Raw genomic sequence first — 26,197 nt, 5'->3', positions numbered from 1 at the left:
CCCCAGACTCATTTCACAGGCATTATCACCTTCATTTCATTCAGACGCTAAATAACCTAGATGTTGATACAGCGTCGTAAAATAACCCAATAAAATAAAATAAAAAATCGAACTTGCCAAGAAAAAGACAAAATTTCTTGAAGGCAGTTTTCTTTTGCTTAAGAGACAATCAATGCCCTTTCCACATTTGACCCTGTGTTTATCTGCCATCTGGAACAAGCTCGACATGCACAATGTATCACAGATACTGTGAATACATACATAAGTATTGTACACTTAATGCATTTGATTTTTCTTCAACCAGAGAGTGTTGTTATAGGATAGTAAAATTACAGAGAAAAAAATGGCTTCGTGAAATTAGAAAAACGCTAAGAAAATAACCTCCCAAGATAATAATCTGTTGTATAAACAGTACATTGATAAGCATATATTTTCATCAAGAAGTATACAATGTCAGTAGGCCTACTTACATTGAAAGCTATAGATCTCACAACTCAAGTAATTTTCAAAAACACCGCTCATGTCACTGCAAGAGCACAGTGAACAAAATCTATGTTATAGTACATCTTCTACCATTTATGCTATACTATCAGAATTACATTTGTCGCTGGTATAGTTTCGTGGTAAATTTAAGAAGAAATATCACGAAATTAGCAGAGTTTACTCTATGTATGTATGTATGTATGTATGTATGTATAATGTTAAATATTATGTCTTATTTAACAACGGTCGCAACTGCCGAGGTTATATGTATTTATGTATATATGTATGTACATATGTATATATGTATGTACATATGTATATATGTATGGGGTGACTGGGTGGGTGTGTATATGTATGTACAATATGCAGTGGCGGAGCGTCCTAGTATCCACTGTTATAGTCGGTAACAATTTCAAATAGCCATTTTCCCCATCGAGGAAAACTTTTAATTATGTTCAGGGCCTGGTTTTTTTTGGTGTTAATTTTTTTTTACTTTCGTGAAAAATATATAAAATAATAATAACTTATTTTATTTTACCTGGCAGAGTTAAGACCTTAAGGTCTTCTCCTACACTCAACAGGATATATAGTTTAATTGCAATTTAGTTAGTTTTCTTCAATTTAAAAGTTTCAAATTATTTCATATTTACATTGTATTACTTAAATTTTACTGTTTCTTTTATTAGTGTTTTTTAAAATATACTTATATGTTTTTTCAATGTATTTCAATGTATGTCTAATGGCCAAATAAATTGAATTGAATTGAATACAATTAATAAGAGTGCATAAATGAAAGTAATAATAATAATAATAATAATAATAATAATAATAATAATAATAGTAGTAATAATAATGTGAAATACTGTTATTGAAACTTATGTAAGTTACCAATTAATCTGAATACATTAGAAATGTAACGATAATTACTTAGGATTAACATTAATGAAGTAAATATACAATTATTTAGATATTTAAATATAATCACTATTCAACATATGAAAATAAAATCAATTCATTAAACTAGTCTGAAAAAAACCCAAATTATTAATTATTCCTTACGAGTATTACATTTAAGAGTGAATGTAATTTAGTATACCTATTGAATAGGTAACTGTACATTTTAATTTTGAAAGTTGATACCATCCAACAGGTTCTAATATCAGCGGGAAGAAGATTGCAGATTCGAGAGATGTAGATTGTGAATGATTGAGAATAACAGCATGTTCTGTGCTTAGGTATAATAATAATAATAATAATAGTTTCTTGTTGAGGCTGGTGCCAAACTTGTGAAGAGATGAGAGATACTGAAACCGACACGACAGGTAAGATGGACAAGAAGTGTGCATGATTTGATACAGCAGCGAGAGTGAATGTAGTTTTCTGTTTTTCTCAAGTCGGAGCCACGACAGCTGTTCCAAGTATGGTGAAATATGGTCATATTTTCGAATGTTGCATATAAATCTAATACACATATAATGGACAGTCATCAACGAGTTTTAGCGAGTAAGGACGTGTGCTGAAGGAGCGGAGACTGAACAGCGTAGAGAGGCATTGACCTATGAGCAACTGATAGAGCAGAAGGTACAATAGAAAATGGAAAAAGTGCTACAGCGAGAAGTGATAAAGAAGGGGAGAAATGAAGCTAGGAATGGAGGACTACAAATGCAAACAGTACAGGAATCTCGAAGAAACAAGTGGATATAACATCAGGAAGCTTGATGTGCAGAATAGATAACATCAGTGCGAAGATTGATTATCTGGTATGGCAGTGATCGCGACACATGCCCCTGCCTCCACTCAGCAGCGGACGTACACATGCAATGTTACAAAAGTGTAGGATAATATGTTTCGTTGTCTTTTCCAAAACAGAAAACAGATAATTTGTAAAAACTTAATTTTAAGGAGCATGTGCAGATGGCAAAAATATGAGATACTTAATTTGTTGTAAAATTTTAAATGAAATATAAAAGAACAATGTACGTTGTCATTATTCTTCTTGTCATAAAGACTATCACGCCTTTAACTGTAATTTGAATATTTCATTAATAAATGAACAATAAAAGTATCGGCTTCTATGTCTTAATAGGGGTAAAATACTTCGACATTTTCTTTTCGACATAGCTATGTAATGTAATTTTAATATTTCATTAATTAAACAAACAATAAAAAGTATCGGCTTCTATGTTTTAATCGGAGTAAAGTATTTCGACGTGTGTAGTGTAATTTGAATATTTTATTAATAAACAAACAAAAAGTATCGGCTTCTATGTCTTAATCAAGGTAAAATACTTCGGAGTTTTTTTAAGTATGTAGTGTAATTTGAATATTTCATTAATGAACAAACAATAAAAATTATTGGCTTATGTCTTAATCGGAGTAAAATACTTCGACTTTTTTTTTTAAGTATGTAGTGTAATTTAGAAGTTCGTGACCAGCCTGGTATGTTTTTCTAATTTCAAATATCTGCTGATGTAAAGTACACGTTCTTTTTATGGTAAATAAGAAAATATATTTTATTTTATTAATAATACAAAAATAATGAATAAGAGGATAAAAAGTTAACACTGAAAAAAGTGTGTGTAGTTAATAAGTATAAGAATATTATATTGTTTTTTTGGTTACAGTCCGTCTCTGCACTGTTATTCACTGCATTACCTGAGGGGAACCCACTCCACCTCTCTCCCTGTGATAGTGGTGTGCGGGTTGCATTTCTATTACGTCACAATTTCGTGGTGTTTGGCAACCACTGTGGTACGGGATAATGAGTAAATGAAAGAGAAAATCAAATATTATGAAGATAAGCAAAGAAAGAAGAATTTAATATTCTTCGGGGTGGAAGAAGAGGGTCATGAATATGAACTGGATACATATGAGACTGTAATTAACGTGTGCGATAAGATTTTTGGTATCAATGTGAGAGTGGGCCACGTTGAACAGACTTATAGAATTGGGAGAGGAAGATTTAAACCTATTTTAATTTCTTTCGTAAGCATGAGAACAAGAGAAATTATCTTAAGGAACTTAAGAAAATTAAGAATGACGAAAATAAGGGTTGAAAAAGACGTAAACTATGAAACAAGAAGAAGACGCAAATCACTGATACCGTTCATGAAAGCTGCTAGAAATAAGGGACATTTTGCTAAGATATATGAAGACAGACTGAAAGTCAACGGGAGATACTATGACCTGGAGACTGAAAGTCAACGGGAGATACTATGACCTGGAGTTTTGTGAGAAGAACATAAATCATCCGGAATTTGGATTAAATAACGTGGCAGAGAAACATCAGAGGCAGACTGACAAACACGCACAGCGGGAATCGAAAGCAGGAGTAGAGAATGAAATCAAGCGAACAGTTCAACTGACTTCGGAAGAGAACATTGGAGCTAATGTAGAATACGAGAAGCATGCGGCGAAAAATGATGAATCAGGAGTCGAAGCAAGAAGGCGACACACGCAGAAAGAAGACATTGAACTAGGGAGCAAAAAACGGATCACCAAGCTAGCAGACAGGGAGAAGTACACTTCTAAGAAGAGTGGCATAAAGGCTACAGCGGCAAAGAAATATGCGAATGATAAGATAAAGAAAGGTTTAAGTTGTGTAATGATGAATGAGTCTAGTGAAGAAGGGGGAGCTACTGATGGCTATGAATCATGTGAGCGGATAATAGAGGTAAGAAGAAGGAAAGAGAAGGAGAGGAGTCCAGGGTTGGGAATAATAGGAGAATCATCGAAGGGTAATACGGAGAGTATAAGGAAAGGAGTCTTTGCGAGTGCAGGTCCGAGTGCAAGTTACGAAAGGGACTGCGGGGAAGAGAAGAAAGAAGTCGAGAATACAACAGACAACGAGAGCGCATATGGTCAAAGTCCAGCAACCAGGGGTGATATTGAGAGGGAACTAAAAAAGATTTGCGAGAAAATAGATGAAATTTGTATGAAAATGCAGCGAGTTATGTGATAGTTAAAGACAACTGTCAACAAGAGCGCAGAGGGTCAAAGTTCAGAAATCGTGGAGGTTTTTGAAAAAAGATGTGCGAGAAAATAGATGAAACTGTATAAAAATTCAGGGAGTTATGTGATAGTTAAAGAAACAAGGAAGTGCAAACTAAGACGTGTGAAGTGTAAAAGTGAACTAGAGGAAAGATCTGACTTAGTCTGAGGCATTAGATAAATTGAAAATCAATTATAAAGTGTACGTTCTCGAATACTGTGAAAAGAATTGTGACAAACCAGAGTTTTGGACTGAAATCTAGCAAAGCCAGGTGAATCAAGGCGCAGTGAAACGGAGGTTCAATGAACGTGAAAATATGCGTACGTCAAGGCAGCACGCTAGGAAGAATGAAAAAATGCAAACGATACAAAACTTCAATATCAATGAAACGAGAGATGTACAATGTCGTTATCTGACGCCTACTGCGAGTACGAAACGGCTGACCAGAATAAACCAATTCAAAATGAAGGCAGGCACATGGTGTTCATAGTTCTCAGAGAGTGCAGCCTGCCAACTACGATTGTAGTCCAGCGGTTTGTTGACATGCATGGATGCACGATTTTGGTCAAAACAGAAGAAGGATGAAAGGAAGCGAACTTATATCAACTAAGCCTGCAACTGATCCCAGATTTCTCATAATGTATCACATCCAGTGGTGATATTCGGATGTTAAATTATTTCTAGGTAATATTAGAATTACATGGGGATATATCGTATATGTTTAACATAGGTACACATGAGGGAACTGGTTGTTAAACTTCTTGAATATCACCATTGATCACATCGAAAGATTGCGTTTTGCACATGAGCTTGGAGAAATGAAAAGCGAAGCTGTGTTTTGTTTACAGATGAGTCCACATCAATCTATGCTCACCTCATGGACGAGAAAGAATTGGAGGAGAGGAGAACGATTTTCTCAATGCTGTATTTCTGAGAGGTCACTATTTGAAGATGGTGGAGTGTGAATGGATCCTCATACAAAGCAGTTATTGATCCTCCAGAAAATAAAATCTCAATCAGAGAAACCTGCACTGGTTTATAATGGAAAATACATTTTAAATATCGTTATGAGTTTTTACAGCTATATTCCCACCTATTCCATATGTTCCAAAGTACAATAGGGTATGTTCCAAAGTACATGAACCTATTGTACCTTTCAACATATTACATATCCCTTCATTTTATTTTTTCCATCCTTAATGGATCTATAAAACAGGAAAATAGAAACAGGAAGTTGTAAAGGAATCTTCAATAAATATTTCAAGCACTTTTTCATTTAAATAATTTCATTTCCCAAAATTAAAAAAAAATAAACTGTGAAAAGTGTTTCAAGGTACAACAGTCTCCTCTACTCCAAATCAAACATTTCTGTGGTCATACGATCTGTGTGTTTCATTTTCCATTATTTCTTACGAAAACTAAAGAAGCTTCAAGTAATGTTTTTGGAGTAGCATCCCAGATGGAGCATCTCGTAGATATTGAGTATAAGCAAGTTCTAGTAATTTAGAGAAAAGTATGTATCCAGAAAGACAGAAATGGCGAACAGACTGCATTATCAAAAACCACTTTTTCGCTAATATAAGTTTAGTAAACATGTAATTTATGAAACTCTCGAAAGCTACATTTTTCAGCATTAAAATGTTTTCTTTAAATGCGTCTGTTCAGAAAAACTAAAGCTTTATGCTTCGTAAAATTATAGAGAAAAAGGCAAAATAAAAATCACAATATCTTATTATGATTTAAAAGTTTGTTTATTATATGTTACGAATATTCAAAATTCAGTAACTTTTACTACAAACAGATAGGCTACACTTTCTATAAAAATTGACATGGATTGTAATAGGCCTACATAGATCATAACACGAAGTACCGGCACACGAGATATATCTTAAAATGACTATCAGCGATGTAGCAATATTTGTTATTAGATTCTGATGTCATAAAATAGTGTTTACTATATTTGGGTAAATACAATAGATGGGACTGAAGTTCAGAATTCCTCCGTCGTAACTGCTGCTGAACAATAAGTCAAGAACTCTTTGCATTAAGAGAGCAATGAAAATTATGACAGCAGTAAAGATTGTAAGGGCATGAAGGATGAATGTGACGTCGTTCAACAACAATTATCCTTATGCATATTGAGTATATTCTCACTTTACTCACTGCCATATGTGATGTCCACTGGAGTACTTTAACTGTTTAACATAAATATTACATTCATTTCATTTAAATATTAATTTCAACTTTCCCATGACCTTGTATTTTAAACAGACATAATGCCTACCTGTCCTGTTTATTAGAGAGAATGAACTTTATTTTCATTTTCACTTCCTCTTTCCTACATGTGAAGAAGTAATAAATCAGAGTCAGAGTATAAATAAAGTTTAAATACAATAATGTAAATTCATGTTTAAAATCTCTCCTGCATTTTAAAATTGAGGATCGTTTTTGCAAAACTCAATATGTACAAAATTTTCGAAATTGAGTTATACATATATTCGTGTATTTCTCAATGAGACGAACACATTGCGCTAATCAGAACTTACTAAAACTCAATTTCTACGGTTCTAATCTGGACTTCAATATTGAGAAATTCTGCAAAACTCAACATCTACAAAAATTAAGTTTTATCAAAACTCAACATCTACGGTGTGTGTCCATCTCTTATTGATTTTTAAATAAATTATATTCGTATCACTTCTTTCAAATGTATGTTTTTCATTTAAAAGATTGGCTATAGTGTTTCAATTAAAATCAATACATTTCATTATTCGATAATGAGTCTATGAGCGAACATTTCTTAATGCACTTGTGATGCTGGGTGAGAACATCCAAACAAAATATCATAAGTAGTACTTTATGAAATGTTCAAGGTCTTATTTACCTCCGAAATTGAACATTAGTAAGATGTGGTAACGATTTTGCCAAGAACGTACTAAAGAAAGACTTCTAAGATGCTGTCGAAATATAAACATGTATTCTACAACTCTTTCAACTTAGGATTTGGAAATCCCCGAAGAACTTATTTCAGATTTGGATGAAAAAATAAGATCAGAACTGACTATGCCAGCAAAACCAACCTCTCCCAAAACTCTCCATTGGTGAAATATTTTATTCGAGACAGATATGATTTTACAACTGCACGGTGATGATTTTAAATACGGAAGAAAAAGATTATGTGTATCACTATACCTGGCTTGAAACATAGATGGGGAGTGGGGCAAACGAAATAGCTTCAGCAGTAAGACATTTTCTAATAAATTTATAGAACAAAATTCGCAAAGAAAAGCACACAAATTGAACATTGAGATTTTTCTCCGATTCCTGTGGATCGCAAAATAAGAACTCAGTCATTATAAGCATGCTTCTTCGACTTTGCAAAACGGCAAAAACTTTCAACAAGATTGTTCATTTCTATCCTGAATCAGGGGACACAGTTACATGCTTCCTGATAGGGTATTTGGTTTTATAGAAAAGGATCTTAGAAAGCAAAATATCATGAGATCCTAAACAACCATGGCACATGTCTTGTTCTCTCAAAGGACTGGAATGTTTATGATCTCAAATCTATTGCTAATAAAATGGTAAAAAAGGAACTGCCTTTTAAAATGGCAGATGCAAAAGTACTTATATAATATAAGAAGAACGTAATCTGTCAGGTCCAAAATACATATTTCGTCTCATCCATCACTGTTGAAGTAAGGAAAAGTAATGTCAAAAACTTCAAAGAAATGGATAATACCCCAGTATTGAGCACAGTAAATCTTGTGAATGATAAAAATGCAGAGCATATACGGAAACTGATGAAATTTGTTGATGTATATTCAGAAGAAGTAAAAGTATTTTACTCCAAGGCCCTTGAAGGATGTCCTGAACACAACCGAGAAAATAATGAAGCAGAATATCTTGGCGAGCCAATTTACTAGTGTTATTTCAGAATTTGAAGGTATAGAACATATAAAACAAACAATGTTTTGATAAATGATAAATGTTAATTTTGTAGATGTAGAGTTTTGAAAAAAACTTGTACTTTTCAGTGTAACTTATTTACATTTGAGTTCTCCTTGAAAATATATATAACTTATATTAATTATTTGATGTATCTAGTAAGTGTGAATAGCCTGTAACTGTTTTTTAAATGAAAAATGTATAATTATATAGTTATTCAATGAAATGTGTTTTCTGAAAATTTTACTTTCTGTAGATGTTGTGAAAACGGTCCTCAATTAAGGCTATTTTGGCTAAAAAGGTACTGAAACAAGATCATACGAAGTACATACAGTTCTGTACCGGTACTGTAGACAACTACCTCTAATCAACTCGAAAAATACTACCGCAGATTATAACACAGTACAATTAAAAATATTACAATTCAAATTAGTTGTCCAGATTTAAAGTATAGCGAGCGATTAACGTAATACTTCCACAATGCTTCTCATTGCATTAGGTATTTGAGCATTTCTGAGACACTTTCTTGATTGAAATAATGCACGAAGCATTGTCACTGTAACATATATATATTATACATCTATATATTTATACATACATATACATGTACACAATTCATACCACATTTTACATATATATGTATGTATTGAACACAGACACACGCAATACACACAACACACACAGATCCAACTACAATTTAAAATAATGTCATTTCCAGTAAATAGACTTGACAGCCCCAAATGTCAATGAATTGGCATACCCTTCGAGTGATCACAGTTCATGAGGCACTTCTTGCAGCGCTACTCTATGGTTTTGTGCTAAGGTCAGGTATTTTTGGCACAGTGGTGTGCAAGAAAACAATGTGTTAACCTCTCTTGAATTTGAGAACAAGCATGCTTATACTGAGGAACAAAACAATCCATATAATTGTTGCAATATATCCATTATAGACATCAGGCTCAATAATGGACCATCCTCGGGACAACATGGAGCGGAGTGATGTGGTTGCCATGGTCAGGGGCAGCCCAAGACTGATATAGCGCAGAACACATGGCATTCCTTCAATAGGCCAGATTACACCTGAAAAAATCACATATTGAAAATTCAATCAAGTTTTAATATTAATATAATTGAGGGGTTTCCCTACAATAAGATATGGGAAATGCGTGTTATTATTCAGTTGAGAAGCTCTTATCATCCAGTCTGCTGTCCAAAAATCTGAAAGTTAGATTTATAAAACAGTTATATTACCGGTTGTTCTGTATGGTTGTGAAACTTGGACTCTCACTCTGAGAGAGGAACATAGGTTAAGGGTGTTTGAGAATAAGGTGCTTAGGAAAATATTTGGGGCTAAGTGGGATGAAGTTACAGGAGAATGGAGAAAGTTACACAACACAGAACTGCACGCATTGTATTCTTCACCTGACATAATTAGGAACATTAAATCCAGACATTTGAGATGGGCAGGGCATGTAGCACGTATGGGCGAATCCAGAAATGCATATAGAGTGTTAGTTGTGAGACCGGAGGGAAAAAGACTTTTAGGGAGGCCGAGACGTAGATGGGAGGATAATATTAAAATGGATTTGAGGGAGGTGGGGTATGATGATAGAGACTGGATTAATCTTGCACAGGATAGGGACCGCTGGTGGGCTTATGTGAGGGCGGCAATGAACCTTCGGGTTCCTTAAAAGCCATTTGTAAGTTGTAAGTAAGTATGAGGGGTTTGCCGGAAAAAGGGCGTATACGTCAATATGGTGAAGTGAGATACAGGCAATCTAAGATTTTAAAACGCACCTGAATAAAATGTTATACATATAGTGAACAAATTTATACATTAAATTAAAAATCTTAGCGAGTATAAATGTTTTGTAGCATTTAGGCAATTTATATTATTAAATTTCCTTATATTTGTACCATATAAAACTTCGGTCTATACGCCCTTTATCCATATAATGATTTGCTTAGGGGATTTAATGTAGATTTCAGATTTAAATTTCACACGGAATTGAAACAAAGATACATTTTATGACATTTATTATCTACTTCTAAAGTAATTTCCATTATTTCAGATATACTGAGTAGACATTAAGTACGCAAAGCAAAATCTCTGAATATAACAGAAAAAGAAAATCTCCATTTTGTGTGAACATAAATAAATAAAATGTATTCTTTGTATAATCCTGATAACAATAAGCCCAAAAATCTGAATATTGTAACAAATCTCTTTATAGAACATAAAATATTTCCGTCTGAATCTATGAGTTTCATAAGTTTGTTTACTCTTAAAGCAAGGACAATAATGAACATAAAAAGTAGTCAAAGGAAACAACTGGACTGACTAAATTGAATTATATATATTTACTTAGTCTCTACCAAGAGAAAACACATGCAGAAAGTATGCGGTAACGTGCAGCACTAGCTCTACTTGTAGGCTGACTGAATAAATCGCGCACGCACGCACGCAGCCCTGTCCTGCAGGTATGTACAGTACAATCAAAACAAAATTTCGTTACCGATACTATAATTTTCGAATTATTCACTACATTTTAACCTGTTTTCCCGAAGAAGGGTGTAAAGGTCTATCCGCCTTTCTTCCAGCAAACCCCTCAATTGCTGAATCATATGCTGTGTATATATATATATATATATATATATATATATATATATATATTTATATGGTCGACCTGGTTGGCAAGTTGGTATAGCGCTGGCCTCCTATGCCCAAGGTTGCGGGTTCGATCCCAGGCCAGGTCGGTGGCATTTAAGTGTGCTTAAATGCGACAGGCTCATGTCAGTAGATTTACTGGCATGTAAAAGAACTCCTGCGGGACAAAATTCCGGCACATCCGGCGACGCTGATATAACCTCTGCAGTTGCGAGCGTCGTTAAATAAAACATAACATATATTTATATATACATATACATACATACATACATACATACTATACCAGTATATTTTTATACATACATATTACAATAGAGGAGAAGTCAGTAATATAATATTATGGGAGGCTCATCCCAAACTTCAATGTTATACAAACTGTGAAATATTACTGTTATCATTAATAATTCTATTTATCTCACAAGGAAACATCACTCAAAGTTAAGAAAACTTCCAAACAATTTATACACCATTCGAAAGAGGATCCTGAAAAATGGTGAAATCTATAATATTGCATCCTGCGATGCATATATGAACAGCTAAAGAGAGTTAAAGAAGCGGGGGTGGAGGTCTCCGCTATCCACTGGGATTACATTTGACCTTTGGGCACGAGGATTACGCATGTTGTGTTATCTGAAGCAGTGTAGGAGCAAGCAGAGACACCAAGCAATATACTGGCTAAATGTAGCAAAGAGAAGTTCCATACATTAAACATAATAAGGAAACACAACTCTACATTAAGAAAAGTTCTAAACAATTTATACATCATTTTTGGAAATATAATTCTGGGACGAATAGAAGAAATAGTGTACGCACTTCTATGCTTTCGCATTGTTGGTGGCGGACCTGACAACTAGTGGCACTTCGATTGCTAGGATCTATCGGTTGTCTGAAGTCAGACACCTCGAAAATATATTTATCGCGTGTTTAATGATGAAAGTTGCTAGAGATTGTTAACACCAGTATGCTTTGTTGTTGAGGGTTATGTAGATGTCTTCAATTTGTTGTGCTTTGAATTAACCAGTGACAAAAGAATATTGTGTGGTGTTTTACAAAATAATTACAAAAGTTGCTAGGGGTTGTTCATATGCTTTGTTGTTGGTGGTTTACAAAATAATTACCGGTACAAAAAATGCTGTACTGTTTTGTTCCGGGTTGTAGATCGGAATAAAGTAGAAATAGTGTAACAAGACATTTCTTTTCATCTCCCAAAGAAAAAGATGAGTTTGGGAAATGGGCCAGAGCGATTCCGCGGAAAAATAGGCAGCTTTCGGTAAATAACCGTATTTGTGATGTGCATTTTTGCGAATACATGATTATAAAATCAGACTGTTTTATTATAAAAAGTCATGAGACAGAAATACCGCGAGTGTGTTGAAAATTACAACCAGGAGCTGTACCCCACATTTTTCCTAATTTACCGAAATGATGAAACATATTAAAATAAACGTTACGGAGTTGTAATATTCGATGAGGTCAAACTCAGAGAAGAAATTCAATTTATCGTAATAATTATTCCCTTAAAGTGGACGAATTTGTTGATTTCGGAGATCTCACGACTGATGTCCAAAAGAAACAATTAGTAAATCGTGCATTAATATTTATGTTTATGCCATTTATGCAAGATTGGATTCAACCAATTGCTATTTCCGCTAGCAGAAACGCTACTCCAGGTGATACTCTCGCTAAAATTCTTATACAAGTTATACTACAATTAGAAACAGGCAACTAATCATGGTGAGTAATTTAATTCATTTATAGCACGTAAAATATCATTCAACTCTTTATATACTAACATTTTGTAGGTTTTATTTTCTGTCCCTGAATTCGCAACTTGTTACGAAAAGATTAATTACTTAAATACTGACTTATAATTGCTTTCACAACGTTTCAGATCACATTGTATTTTCTGTTATGAACATTCATAAAAGTATTATCTGATAGGAGACTATTAATTATGAATAAGGGACTATAAAGATATTTAAGTTACGAATAGCCGTGTTAAATTGGAGAAATTTGCTTTTAAAAAGGACTACATTCAGCATAACAAGTACTGTGAACTCCTTCCGAGTCACGCTCATAGTGGTAGCAGCGCCGCATTGCGGCAGATCCATGTAAACTCACAGAGTGCATACACTATTTCTTCTATTCGTCCTGATTTTATATTATAGTCTACTGCTATTATATTGTGAGCATGTGAGTGAGATGTCGGAGGGGGAAGGGGAAATTTTAAACACATTACAATGAAATTCTCGAAACAAACATAAAATCAAACACGTATCCACCAATAATATGACAGTTCCTGGTTATCATGGTCTTCTTTATGAGCAATTAAAGTAACAATTAACCATGATACCAATCACTTTTCCACATTCACAACTGTTAAAATTCGGTACAATTTATTTTGGACCATAATATAGTAATAATGTGGCATATGTGATTCCTGGACTTTTGCGATGTAGGAACATCTATTGTGTTTTTAGTAGGTTATTTTACGACGCTTTATCAACATCTTAGGTTATTTAGCGTCTGAATGAGATGAAGGTGATAATGCCGGTGAAATGAGTCTGGGGTCCAGCACCAAAAGTTACCCAGCATTTGCTCATATTGGGCTGAGGAAAAACCCAGGAAAAACCTCAACCAGGTAACCTGCCCCGACCGGGAATCGAACCCGGGCCACCTGGTTTCACGGGCAGACGCGCTAACCATTACTCCACAGGTGTGGACACATCCATTGTTTCTGGAGTATATGTCAGGAAAGACAAGGAGTCAAATAATAACATCGCGTAATTTTGTATAATTTAAAAACTTACCACTCAAAAGTAGAGTAGGATAGAAGCTTCCCAGAGCCAGCTGGATGGCATTTCTTTCTAGTTCACATGATGCCGATATAACAAAACCTGCAATTACAAGTAACATAATTATAATGTAATGGAACTATTGGGCGGCCGGGTAGCTCAGTTGGTAGAGCAGCTGGCTACGGACTGAAAGGTCTGGGGTTTGATCCCAGGTGGTGACAGGATTTTTTCTCGTTGCCAAACTTTCAGAACGGCCCCGAGGTTCACTCAGCCTCCTATAAAATTGAGTACCGGGTCTTTCCCGGGGGTAAAAGGCAGTGAGAGCGTGATGCCGACCACATCACCTCATTCTAGTGCCGAGGTCATGGAAAGCATGGGGCTCTACCTCCATGCCCCCCAAATGCCTTCATGGCATGTTACGGGGATACCTTTATTTTATTTTAATGGAACTATCAGTAAGCAATATGAAGCTTATATCACATGGAGATATTAACATAGGCCTATAGGTACTGGTACATAAAATAAATTTAACAATTACACTTCAAAATTATAATATACTAGCATCATAAGCAGACCTTATTATATTTCTATCACTTTAAATAAGTACCGGTAATTAATTAAGAAACCAATAAAATACAGTAACGTCTTCTTTGCATACTAGTCTTATTTATTGTATACCGGTACTTAAATTAATAATTTATTTATGTTATATCATCTGATTGTTTTGTAGTATTCTCAGTTAATTGAAGCATAATGACTTGTAAATGAGAAAGAACATAGAAGGATGCGACTACATGAGTCTGAAGTTACAAGTCTAAAGAAAAAAATCCAAACAAATTAACCAGCTATGAAACACACCATTTGATATCTAGAATATTATAACTTTTTAGTCGGTTATTTTACAACGCTTTATCAACTGCTATGGTTATTTAGCATCTGAGTGAGATGAAGGTGATAATGCCAGTAAAATGGGTCCAGGATCCAGCACCGAAAGTTACCCAGCATTTGTTTTTAATGAGTTGAGGGAAAACCACGGAAAAAATGTAATCTTCATCTTACGATGTTTGGGTGACGTATATACGTCCGTTGATGTGACATATTAATGAACAGGAGAACAGGAAGTCGCAGGTTCGATTCCCGCTCGAGGTTGTGAAATTTTTCTTTCATACCATGGCATGATTGTGACTATAATAGTATTTAATTCACGGAAAAAACTTCAACCAGGTAACTTGTCCCAATCAAGATTCGAACTCAGGCCCAATCGTTTCACGGTCAAGCATGTTAACCGTTACTCCACAGCAGTGGACTTAGAACTTTCTTCTAAAGAACACTTACAGTCATGAAATTTGAAGGGATTAAGAGAGGCTGTACTAATCATAGCTTTGCAATATTTTTCTGTTTTCAGTTTGCATAATAAAATTGTAAAAAGGAATGCAAATTGTCTTACCAAAGCACATGCCACAGAGTCCTTGCAGAATTGTAAGAATCACAGCCGCAAAAATATTTCCTTTACATTCCACACCAAACACTAGGATCATGAAAATTAGTACCAGTGCTGTCTGACCACACATCACTACAAACTGTGTAATCACATGTGAGAACAAAATCTCAAATGGTGTAACTCCTGAAAGCAACAAATGTATAGGTTAAATTTCACTTTCTCTCTGCTAATGTCAAATGTACAAAATACTGTTTTCTATTTATCACGACATGATCTCACTAATTTACTGTAGAACTATGAATATATGGCTGTATTAGTATCTTTAAACGGATATGAATAATGAAAGATAAATTGGATAAAAAAAATAGAAACAAGTGGGAACAAATAAGTATAAAGATTGAAAAACACTTACTCTTAATAGTTAATAAATAAGAAGACAGAAAAAAGAGATAAACATAGACAAATATATTGAGGTAGAAACAAGAGTGTCTCCTAAGTTGTGAAGTGGTAGTGGTTGTGGTGGTCATCATTGTCATCGTAGTCATCATCATAAAGATAATAGAAATTCTTTATTTAACGCCTGCTTCCAAATTCAGAGGCTATTCAGAAATAATTAGATAATGCACTTCGATAATGGAGCAATAGCATAAAGGGAACAGTGTAGAAATAATGTATTGCAGTCACTTTACTTACCACAAAATCTCACAGAATCAATTTGGACTTAAACACTGGTCTCCTTTTGTAAGTTATAAGGGTAGCTAAGTATTATTATTATTATTATTATTATTATTATTATTATTATTATTATTATTATTATTATTACTTACTTACTTTAGTCCCGCGCATGGTCTAAGGCATCATGCTAGGATTCACATTACAGAATACATGCTGGTTTGATTCTTCATGAGGAAGGAATTTTCTCATAAAATTAGATACTGAAATCAGATTTCGCAAATCTGCTATAATGGCTGGGAGATCATCGTCCTGAAGACATGTTACTCCTGTTATGTACTAGTTGGGTAATCGTTCAGCTCTGCTGAGGCCATCAGTTGACTGGTCGGCATTGACCCTGTATGGGTTCTTGCACCATTGATTACTTTATTATCCACTGCAATGATCTTTGCAACATTTAAACCAAAGTCTAACAAAATGTTTCTCCAACGACAGAGTTCCATAGTATATAAACATAATCATCAGGCACCAAAAACGTCTTTAATTTCAAGCACTTTGCCTACCTCCAGAGTTTAGCACTTCTACAGTGACGCAGCTCAGAAAGGAAAATTCAGAAGACATGCATTCCCTATTTCAAAGGACTCCCAAATGCCATGCCCTAGAATCCTACGAAGGACTTTTACAATCTTTTTGAAACACTCTCTATTACTGTACTGTCCAAACACTAACCAGTTGTAGTGTTGTAAAGAAACCTTCCGATCCATTGTTTACTCAGTCAAATATCTTTATTTTGGTCCCACATATCACTTCAAAAGCTTTCTTCAGATAATTTGTCTGCACTCTACCATATGTATAAAGTTTACAAGATAGGCTACGATTAATAATTTTATGTAAATATTAACATTAAATATCACCTTGATTCATCCTGGTGTTATGTAGAAGTGCTACTACCACATCTCAGGTAGCATTGCATATGCTATTTTACTGTTTATTAATTATTATTTCTTTATTTTTCAATCATTTAAAATTGTTAGGCCCTATTCGAAAATTCGATTTGTATTGCGATCTAGTGGTGGTGGAAAGAATGGGAAGAAATACCGGTAGTTAACATTATTAAAATCTTTAGGAGCAATTATTATAATAATATAGGTTCGATAACTGCAGGAGTTGAATATTTTCATCTCCCCATAGCTGGCAGATTGGCTCCTAGATCCATTTAGCCTTCTATGAAAATGAGCATCAGACTTTTTCGAAAGAGTGCTAAGGTTGCCAAAGGATCAGGGGCGTATTTTGCGGGCTACCGGGGCTACCGGCGGTAGCCCAAGGAAATTACAAAAGAAAAAGTTTATAATATAACATAATGTAATAATTTTGTATTATTAGTTTTACCATAGTAATTAAAATTAAAGTAATTGTTAGATATATTTTGTGTAATAATAGGGTCAGCGGTAGCCCAAACCCTTTAACCAGTATACGCCTCTGCAAAGAATGATCCTTATCCATCACCTATTCCTAACACCAAATTCCAGAAAAGCGTGGAATCTATTTTTCCTTTTCTATGCCTCAACAGCATGTATAGAGAAACTTTACCTTGACCTTTAACTTAACTGGGATATGCTAACTTTATTTTGGATTATTTAATATATAATATAAGGTTTTAGTTTCTATTATAATATTGATATGTTCTCCTTCTATTTAAGGGGCAAATAGAGAGAAAGAGAAGAATATGTAACGAAAGATATTTCTCTTGGATTTTATAATAAGAGAACAACATCCAGTGAGTGTGTAAAATTGTTATATTCAATAACCTAAAACGCATAAGGTATCATCTCATGTTAAAATATATAGAAGAAATTGTACTGCATAAGAAAGGGTACTGGTACCTCATACATTGTTTTCCACTCAAAGGATTCAAATCGGTAATCAACTATTTAAGTAGGAGAATAGTTGATGGTATCTAATGTGAAGAATTCAGAATAGAACTTTAATATTAATTCATTCATAATTTTCTGTCCAATGGCATGTCTTTCACTGCAAACCTGCATTTTCCAATCTGTCCTATTGTATTGTATTATATTTATTAATATTCCATGGTATTCGTACATTGCTTGACAGCTAGAATATGAATCACGTCAAAAACATAATACTACTATAAAGTCTTAATTTATAGTCACAGTTTAGTTGAAATATATAGGCTACAGAAGAGGTTTACAATATAATCTACTAGTACAACACAAAGTTTTAGTATCAATTTCATGAAGCGTTGTTGAATGTCATGAATTCACTTACAGAATAGAAGGCGTAAGAAATTAGGTACTTCTTTAATTTGACCCTAAATAATTTTATGTTTTGAGTTTCATTTTTTATATCCACAGGGAGGGCTATTAAAAATTTTTACTCATTTTTGATAGCACAATATATTTGCCGATAGAGTATGAAAGTCAATTTTTGACGTGCATTTATGCTATGAACTGTTGAATTAGTTACAAAGTTTTCACGATTATATATTTTCCGCCTTCTTCTTAGTCTCAGTCTTAATATTAGGTACCATTAAAAGTAATGAAATACATCTTAATCATATTTTACTTATTCTAAATAGGTCCACTATTTATTCGAGAAAACAGTTAAATTAAGCAGAATGTCTTCTGATTGAGATTCTGGCTGATATGTAAATCTATAATAAGGAAGTACATCTCACTTGACGATATGTGTCAGAGACAGAACAAAATTGTTATATGTTTTCTAAATTATAGACATCAGCTCAAAGAATCTGAGTGACCACAAGGGTCCTGAATACAATAAACATGTACAATATAATGCGATGTGATACATTAAAGAAAAAAGAAAGTTAATTGTTGAAGGCAAATATAAGTGGATTAATTGAAATAGAGATGATGATGTAATATTTGAAGAGAATCCTTGATAATATTTATAAGGACAGACATTACATAATCAAAAGGAATATGAAGTTTCTTAAGATAATTCCATGTGAATTTGGAAATAGAACTTCTACTGCCAAACAGCAAACCAATGACAGACCATTGTTTAAGAGGGGCGTTGTACTTTTGAGAAAGATAAGGCAGACAAGGTTCATATATGGACTTCTTCTCAATGTCAACTTCGGTCGCCTGATTTAGGTTTCTTTCGAAACGGATAGTAGGGTCAAGAACAAGAGCCCGTTTTAAGCTTCCGTTAATAGCAATAATGTCTGCCTGTCTGAAAGAACCATCTTATGATACACAATGTATGATATACATATCGTCAAGTGAGGGTACCTACATATCAGCCAGAATCTTAATCAGAAGAGTAAAACTTAATATTATATACTTTCAGAGCACTGTATGACTGTGTGCTCTTCTGTTATTATTTGTATCTTTTTCATGTAGCACTATTTAGAGGTAGAGATATATTTTTGCAAGGCTTGTTAATTTCATAATAAAGGACAGACACTTTTTATGTTTCTTGTGGTATTATTACCTTACTCTAACATCTACTATCAGACAAATTGTCGTCAAAAGGTTCCAACTTCAGACTTGTGTATCTAGTAAATTAGTCCCGTTAGGTTTAGGTCTAATAAATGCAGAATTGAACACGGAATATTTCCTTAAAATATTACATATTAAGTTACGGACATTCTGTGTACATCAATTTGTATGTAAAAATGATAACTGGAGTAAAATGTACTACTTTGTACTGTATGCATAATTATGTCAGATTTGTTAAAGCATCAATGTCGTAACACATAAAAATGAGACACATTAGATGGACAGGGTACAATACATGAGTAATTAAAAATATCCTGCCAAGAAGAATTCTTGTATTGTATTGTATTGTACTGTATTGTATTGTATTGTATTTATTTATTCCCTGTACAATCTATTACTGATTATAGGTTGTCATATCAGAACCAGGAAGTACTAGGCGGCGAGGAAGATAATAATTGCAGAGGAGAGATAGAGTGGACGAGGTGACATGGAGGATTGGCAGGTATTGGTAATCCAATGAAACTAGGAATAAAGACTTAAGAAAACCAGGGTCCACAATGGGCTGTTGAACCGATTATGACGGCGATAACAACAACAACGATGATGATAATGATGATGATGATGATATGCCAGTGTATTATTATTTCTCAACATTTAAAATATGCTAACTCTAGACTTGTAATCTATGTGAAAATATTCAGGATATTAAAATGAAAGATGCATTTTAAAAATGAGTACTGCATATTTAATTCTTACCTGCTACCCAACTCCTATCCAATAAACCTTCCATCCGTTCAATAATTAATGCAGATGAAGTCAGTGCAACAGCCAAAAAGAACACAATTCTGGAAAAAAAATAAATTCAAATTTCAATACCCTCAAAGTTAATTTCTGTGAAACAAAATCTTTACAACATATACACAAGGACAAACCGTGCTTATGGCCCAAGGACTTTTCCATCCCTGTTATTTTTGTCGTGATAAGTATATTCGGATTCTTAAAGAGTAACAATGGCAACTATGTAGTACTCTGTATAGGCGCCTGATTATTGGCCAATGCAGCAACACACTGTGTGCAATAGTGCAGTTTCTCCTGCAACAAAACTACAAATGCTACGAGTGGCTGCCATGGCAAAGATAGCGACACTTCTCCCACTCTGTTCTGCACCAAGCTGTGATGCATGGATAACTTTGGGCTCCATTCAGTTTGAGCTCTGTGCTCGTGGTAGTGTTAATTGGATTAAAAGAAGTTGTGCTTAGCTCTCTGAGTGCTCGTGATGTCGACGGACATGCTGCCGAAATAAAGTAGAAGAATTAAAGCAAGTTGTGTTTAGCTCTTCGAGCTCACAGAAATAAAAGACAGTGGTCGCCCAATGCCTAAACTAGATCTAAAAACCGAGATCCACGTCATGTTACAAACTGCACTACCTATATTTATAAACTCGTAATATCATTTTGTTGTCAAAATATGATATAAATGAGGGGTTGGAAAGCAATGGTGGATCATTAATGTTTAGGTGAGGGGTTTGGACTTTTTCCATTGCTGGTTGTCACAATAAAAAATTAAGACACAACGTTTCGAAGGGTGGTTCTCCCTTCGTCTTCGGGTGGAAGAAAGGAGAGAAAGGAAAAACCTACTGTTGGGATCATTACGTACAGCTATTCTGTATGACAGAATACAGAATAGTTTTTCCCTTCTCTCCTTCCTTCCATCTGAAGACGAAGGGAGAACCACCCTTCGAAATGTTGTGTCTTAATTTCTGATTGTGACAACCAGCAATGGAAAAAGTCCAAACCCCTCACCTAAACATTAAAATATGATATAATTACTTAAGGACATTATGTAAGCACTCAACTACGATTATAGAAAATGGAAAGTTTCTCCTGATATCTGTTTTACTAATGAACTCGTCGAGTATTCCATCGATGTTAAGTTCCCTCTCGAGATCAGAATGCACATCCAATAATGCAATATGATTCAACCGGTCTTGATTCATAATGGATCTTGTCTATATTTTCAGCCTTCTAAGCGCAGAAAATGAACGTTCTGCAGTACAGATGGGTAAGGCAATGTTAAAAGTAACTTTAATAGTTTCACATATTCTGGTATCATGTTCTTCAGAGCTACATAGCCTACTTATCATCTGCCCTGCTCAAATATTGTATCACATTTCCAAAACTATTTAGTATAACATTGTGTTGTTTTATTACATCCAATAAGATGTCTCTATGCAGAGTGAGTCTTACACCGTCAAAATCGTCACCGTATATAGAAATAAAATAACTATTATCTTCTAAGCCTGGTAAAAACTGTTCCATTTTTACAAGATGTGACATTGTTTTGGGTGGAAATCGGGTTTTCGAGCTTGTTGTTTGATCCACTACCTCATAATATAAAACGTGGAACCTTTCCTGAATGTCTGAGGAGTTACATGTCTCGCCACCTCCTAATTTTAATGACTTTTTCTTGGCCGTGAAAGTTTAGGGGGAGTTAATTGCAGTGTGTGAGATTTCTCATTAGTATCTTTCCAAAGTGACAGCTCTGCGGTAGCTGAATGGTCAAACCTTCAGACTGTCTCGCAGGCGGTCCAGGTTCGATTCCTGGTCAGGTCTGGAATTTTTTCATTGAAAAAATCCATAGTGACACTTGTGGCGGACAAGGTCGCTGTTGGGGTTTTTCCTGGGGTTCTCCTGTTTTTCCCCAAATTAGGCATTTACATCATCTCATCACCATTTTTCCATTCCGTAGCATTCTCCGAATGCCGGCTGGTGACGCATGGAGGGTGCTAGCCTAGGGATGAGTGGGGTTGCCTGGTCAAAACCTGGGCACACAGGGAACCTTAGTGTGGTCAGCGGGTGTGGGTTTGGGAATGCGTCACCAGAGGGCTAGCGCAATAGACCTTAACAGGACGCAGTGCTGGGCCATAGTGCCCCCCTCTGTTAAATTCAATTCAATTCCAAAGTGATAAAAATGCATCAGTATTTCTGACTCCTTTTATAAAAGACAAAATAGTATCTATAGAAGTAGGCCTACAAGTTAGGCGATAATTTAGTGAAAATTGTTGAAGCTCTGAATTAAATTTCTCTATTCTCTGAAAGATAAAAATTAGCATCTTAATATTAAACAGAGTTTCAAATTTTTGCAGATGTTCTAAAAACCCTTACCAGCATCAGATTTTCCATTCTGTATGTCTTTAAAAAATTCGAGAAGAACTTCATAGTTATTATCTAATCATAACGGAGACAACATACAGGCACCATCTCGTTGGACAGAGTGGCCTTAGACCCTGACCTACACCAATATCATGAGAATCGGAAGAAAATTTTTATGAACTTTGAATTTTTCTAGTCTCTTTGATGATCCAAGAATAAAGAAAATCAAATCTTAGAGAACTGAAAAAGTATCTCTTACTACTGAAATATTATTAAAAGAATCTTGGACAGCTAGATTTAGGGAATGAGTCAGGCAGTGAATATGAATAATCTTCGATTCAACCTCTTTTATGCGTGACTGTAATCCAAACAAGCAACCACTCATATTTCTTGCACTGTTATAACATTGCCCACGACAATTATAGATAGAAACAGAATACCTTAAGAATATAGGCTATCCATCACAGTTCTGAATAAAATATCTGAATCAGTTAATGGAAGCTCATAAAAACCGCGAAACAACTCATGGATATCGACATTTTTGCCAACAATACGAAAACAAACAGACATCTGCTCTTTAACTGATATATCACATATTTCGTCTAACATCAACGAAAAGAAATCACTTCAATTTATTTATTTTATGAATTAAAATTCTTTGAACAGACAAGTTCAACAATGTTAAGACTTCGTGAACTATGTCATGTGCCATCCATTTGTAACTCGTCTGATTAAGCCATAATTTCATTTCAGGTGCATCTCCGGAACGTAATTTAAGAAGATTGTGAAAATTATAAGCCTTATAAACCTTGGTAAACAAAGAATAATATTGAGGTAAATATTTTTTTCAAACAAATAGTAACAGCCTGCATTTCTTTTGACTTGAAATGACTAATTGATGACAAAACATTTACCCCCTTTTCTATAGATTTCTTTGCACTAATGCAGGCATGCCAGAAATCAGACTGCAAATGTGCAGTTTTGTGCGTGGATCGCCGGTCTGTGCAGACTGCATCATTCGAGCATTGCTCTTACTCTTTCTTAGCTGGAGGGGTGTACAATAATCTATTCTGCGCTTCTAGGGTTGGATTAAATAGGCATTTGGACATTATAAATACACTCAGCAGAAGGAAAAAAACACAGCTATTATCAGTGTCTATACTTGACAATTGCAATACAAGAAACTTTAGGCTTACTCAGTTATACTTCACAAAGTACCTAGGGGTTTGTAAAGCATAATTTATTAATATGATTTTTATATAGTATTTGAAGAAAACAATATTGCAGTAATTTCGAAACAACAAAAAACAAACAAGTATTTCATTTTACGTAGTAGGTACTAATTATTTTAAAGTAATGGACCCTACTCTTTCATTGTTCGTCGAGCATTATTATTTATTGGGACCATTGGTACAAATGTTGAAGAAAATATTATACTCCCAATTAATTACATTCAGTAGGACATTGTGAAGTTTTTACACTGAAATAATTTCCTTGCTGTATGTCAATATAAATTAACATTAATATTAATAAATAATATAAATTAAGCTTAGAATTTAAATTCACATATAGTTTATTTGGAAAATGTTGAGAGCAAGTATCGACAAGTTGGAAACGTTACTGAAAGAAATTAAAAGTGTTGTTCACAAGCTGTGAAGTGACGATATTCTATTTATGTCAGGTTTAAAGGTTTATTAATGTAAGTATATTAGCATAATATAGTGACGTGAGATGGAAAATGTGCCATTACATATTTTTCCAGAAAATTTTTCCCCCTTGCAAATAGTTGCTTTCTTCGCTCCTTACAACCTCACTATATTCTCATCACTTACCAGCTTATGAAATGAAAATCGTAAGTCGTCTAACCTTTGATGGCTGTGTTAGTACAGACTCCAAAACAACGCCACTGTCAAGTTCGTTTTTCTGTGAGAGTACTGATTAAAAATAAGAGCTGGCAATATCATATTTTGAGAACTTTACTAATCTGATCTAAACTTGTACAAGACTATTACCTCGACATTGGCTGATGAAAGCCTTTCATTTTAAAATAATTATTGTTAGCTGAAGAAAACATTATAACAATTATGTTATATGATTCGTAATTTCTCTTCTTCGTTATCTGTGAACTCCTCACTTAATTTATCGCAATTGATTCACAGACACAGCCAAATCGGCACCCGTACTGAAACTGTGTTACTGAAAGAAAAGCTGATATGCTGTTGCAGGTCTGTATAGCCCTGTTGCGTTCCCCTCCAAGGCGATTCACTCCCTCCAGATAGGGGAATAAAAAAAGTGCACATCGCACAGAGACTACTGCACAATGTGCAGGGTTTTGGCATACCTGCACTAATGGAACACCTATGCAAATTTCCTTTCTCGTGAGATTTGAATCGTCTTAGGATGGACCAGCTATCTTTAACGAACACATTACAGGAATCCTTATTTGTTGAAACTGTATTTGAAGACAATTTGTTGTCATCACACACAGGCTTACGCAACAAACAAAAAACCTTGTCCTCTTTTTCGTCATACAGTAGCCTATCTACGAGTACCATATGAATTTATCCAATGTTTTTGAAAAGTCCTGCGCCTACCAATTGTTTCTAATTTATTACAGATTTTAGTGGAATTAACTGAAAAATTTTAACAAAAGCTTCATTGTCACAAACTGTGTTGCTTACAATGCTACACGCTGATGCCTATCATCATGATCAGTTCTTCTATATTTCACTACAAATTTATTCATAATGATTCCAACACGAGATACCAAAACTGAATGCACTAAAGAAATCATTATTGTAGAGCATGTTCTCTCATTGTAGTCAGACTTCCAAGTTCTCAATAATACTTACCGTACCATACTTCAGACAATCAGTGTATTTGGAAACCACATCAATTATGAGTTAGTGTAAAATATTTAGGCAGAAGGCTCACGTTAAAGCAGAATATAGATTTTATTGTAACCAAAGCTGACGTTAAACTCCTGCAACTTTATTCACTACATCATACTCAAAACTGTCACTCAAACAAAAGAAAACCTTTTACTACACGTTCATCAGATCTGCCATCTTGTATGCCTGTGAAGCTTGGGAATTTGCTGCTAAAACACATTTTCCAAAAATCCAACGGGTGCAAAACAACAGCAAGAATGATTACAATTCACCAAGTGAACTCCGCTTTACCCAATTTCACAAAGACTGTGTCTCGAATCATCATAATCCAATGCATTACTCGTCTCTATAGCAGCTATCTACAGGAGCATCTGAACATTCTTGGACACTATATCATAGGTCCACACAGAAGACCAAAAACTTTACTATCAAATTAATCTAATAATTTTTGTATTGTACCGGTAATGATTTTGTATTATTGAAGGCTCACTGCTTCATGTTTGATCTGAAATTCTGGTGTGATACTTAAACAAAATTGGATAACTTAGGTTATGCATTACGTCGTGTGATTGGTTGATTGTAAGGAAGGAACCCACTTGGTCATATTTCATTACTTATTTCTTTCTGTCGGGGTTCAGTCTACCTTTTAACAATGTAAAATTTAAAATGAA

At 34.5% G+C, this 26,197-nt stretch overlaps 2 protein-coding genes across 3 annotated transcripts in view; one reads left to right on the top strand and one right to left on the bottom strand.

Moving 5' to 3' along the window:
- Positions 1-5,439, top strand: part of LOC138710504 (UDP-glucosyltransferase 2-like) — a 75,817-nt gene extending 70,378 nt beyond the window's left edge. Inside the window, exon 6 of the mRNA XM_069841449.1 lies at positions 5,323-5,439. Within this exon, the coding sequence (XP_069697550.1) occupies positions 5,323-5,326 (4 nt within the window). The 3' untranslated portion in view covers positions 5,327-5,439. The remainder of the gene's footprint in view (positions 1-5,322) is intronic.
- A 764-nt stretch (positions 5,440-6,203) lies between these two features.
- snu (ABC-type transporter snustorr) overlaps positions 6,204-26,197 on the bottom strand; it is a 683,140-nt gene continuing 663,146 nt past the window's right edge. For both annotated transcript variants that reach the window (XM_069841446.1, XM_069841447.1), the window contains exons 13-16: positions 20,240-20,328; positions 15,333-15,509; positions 13,901-13,987; positions 6,204-9,502 (exon numbers count right to left, since the gene is read on the bottom strand). In XM_069841446.1, coding sequence (XP_069697547.1) covers positions 9,288-9,502; positions 13,901-13,987; positions 15,333-15,509; positions 20,240-20,328 — 568 coding nt within the window. In that variant the 3' untranslated portion in view covers positions 6,204-9,287. The remainder of the gene's footprint in view (positions 9,503-13,900; positions 13,988-15,332; positions 15,510-20,239; positions 20,329-26,197) is intronic.

This window comes from Periplaneta americana, chromosome 12 (assembly GCF_040183065.1).
Source record: "Periplaneta americana isolate PAMFEO1 chromosome 12, P.americana_PAMFEO1_priV1, whole genome shotgun sequence".
Lineage (NCBI taxonomy): Eukaryota > Metazoa > Arthropoda > Insecta > Blattodea > Blattidae > Periplaneta > Periplaneta americana.
Note: the sequence above shows the minus strand (reverse complement) of the source record. Positions and strands in the feature narration are given on the sequence as shown.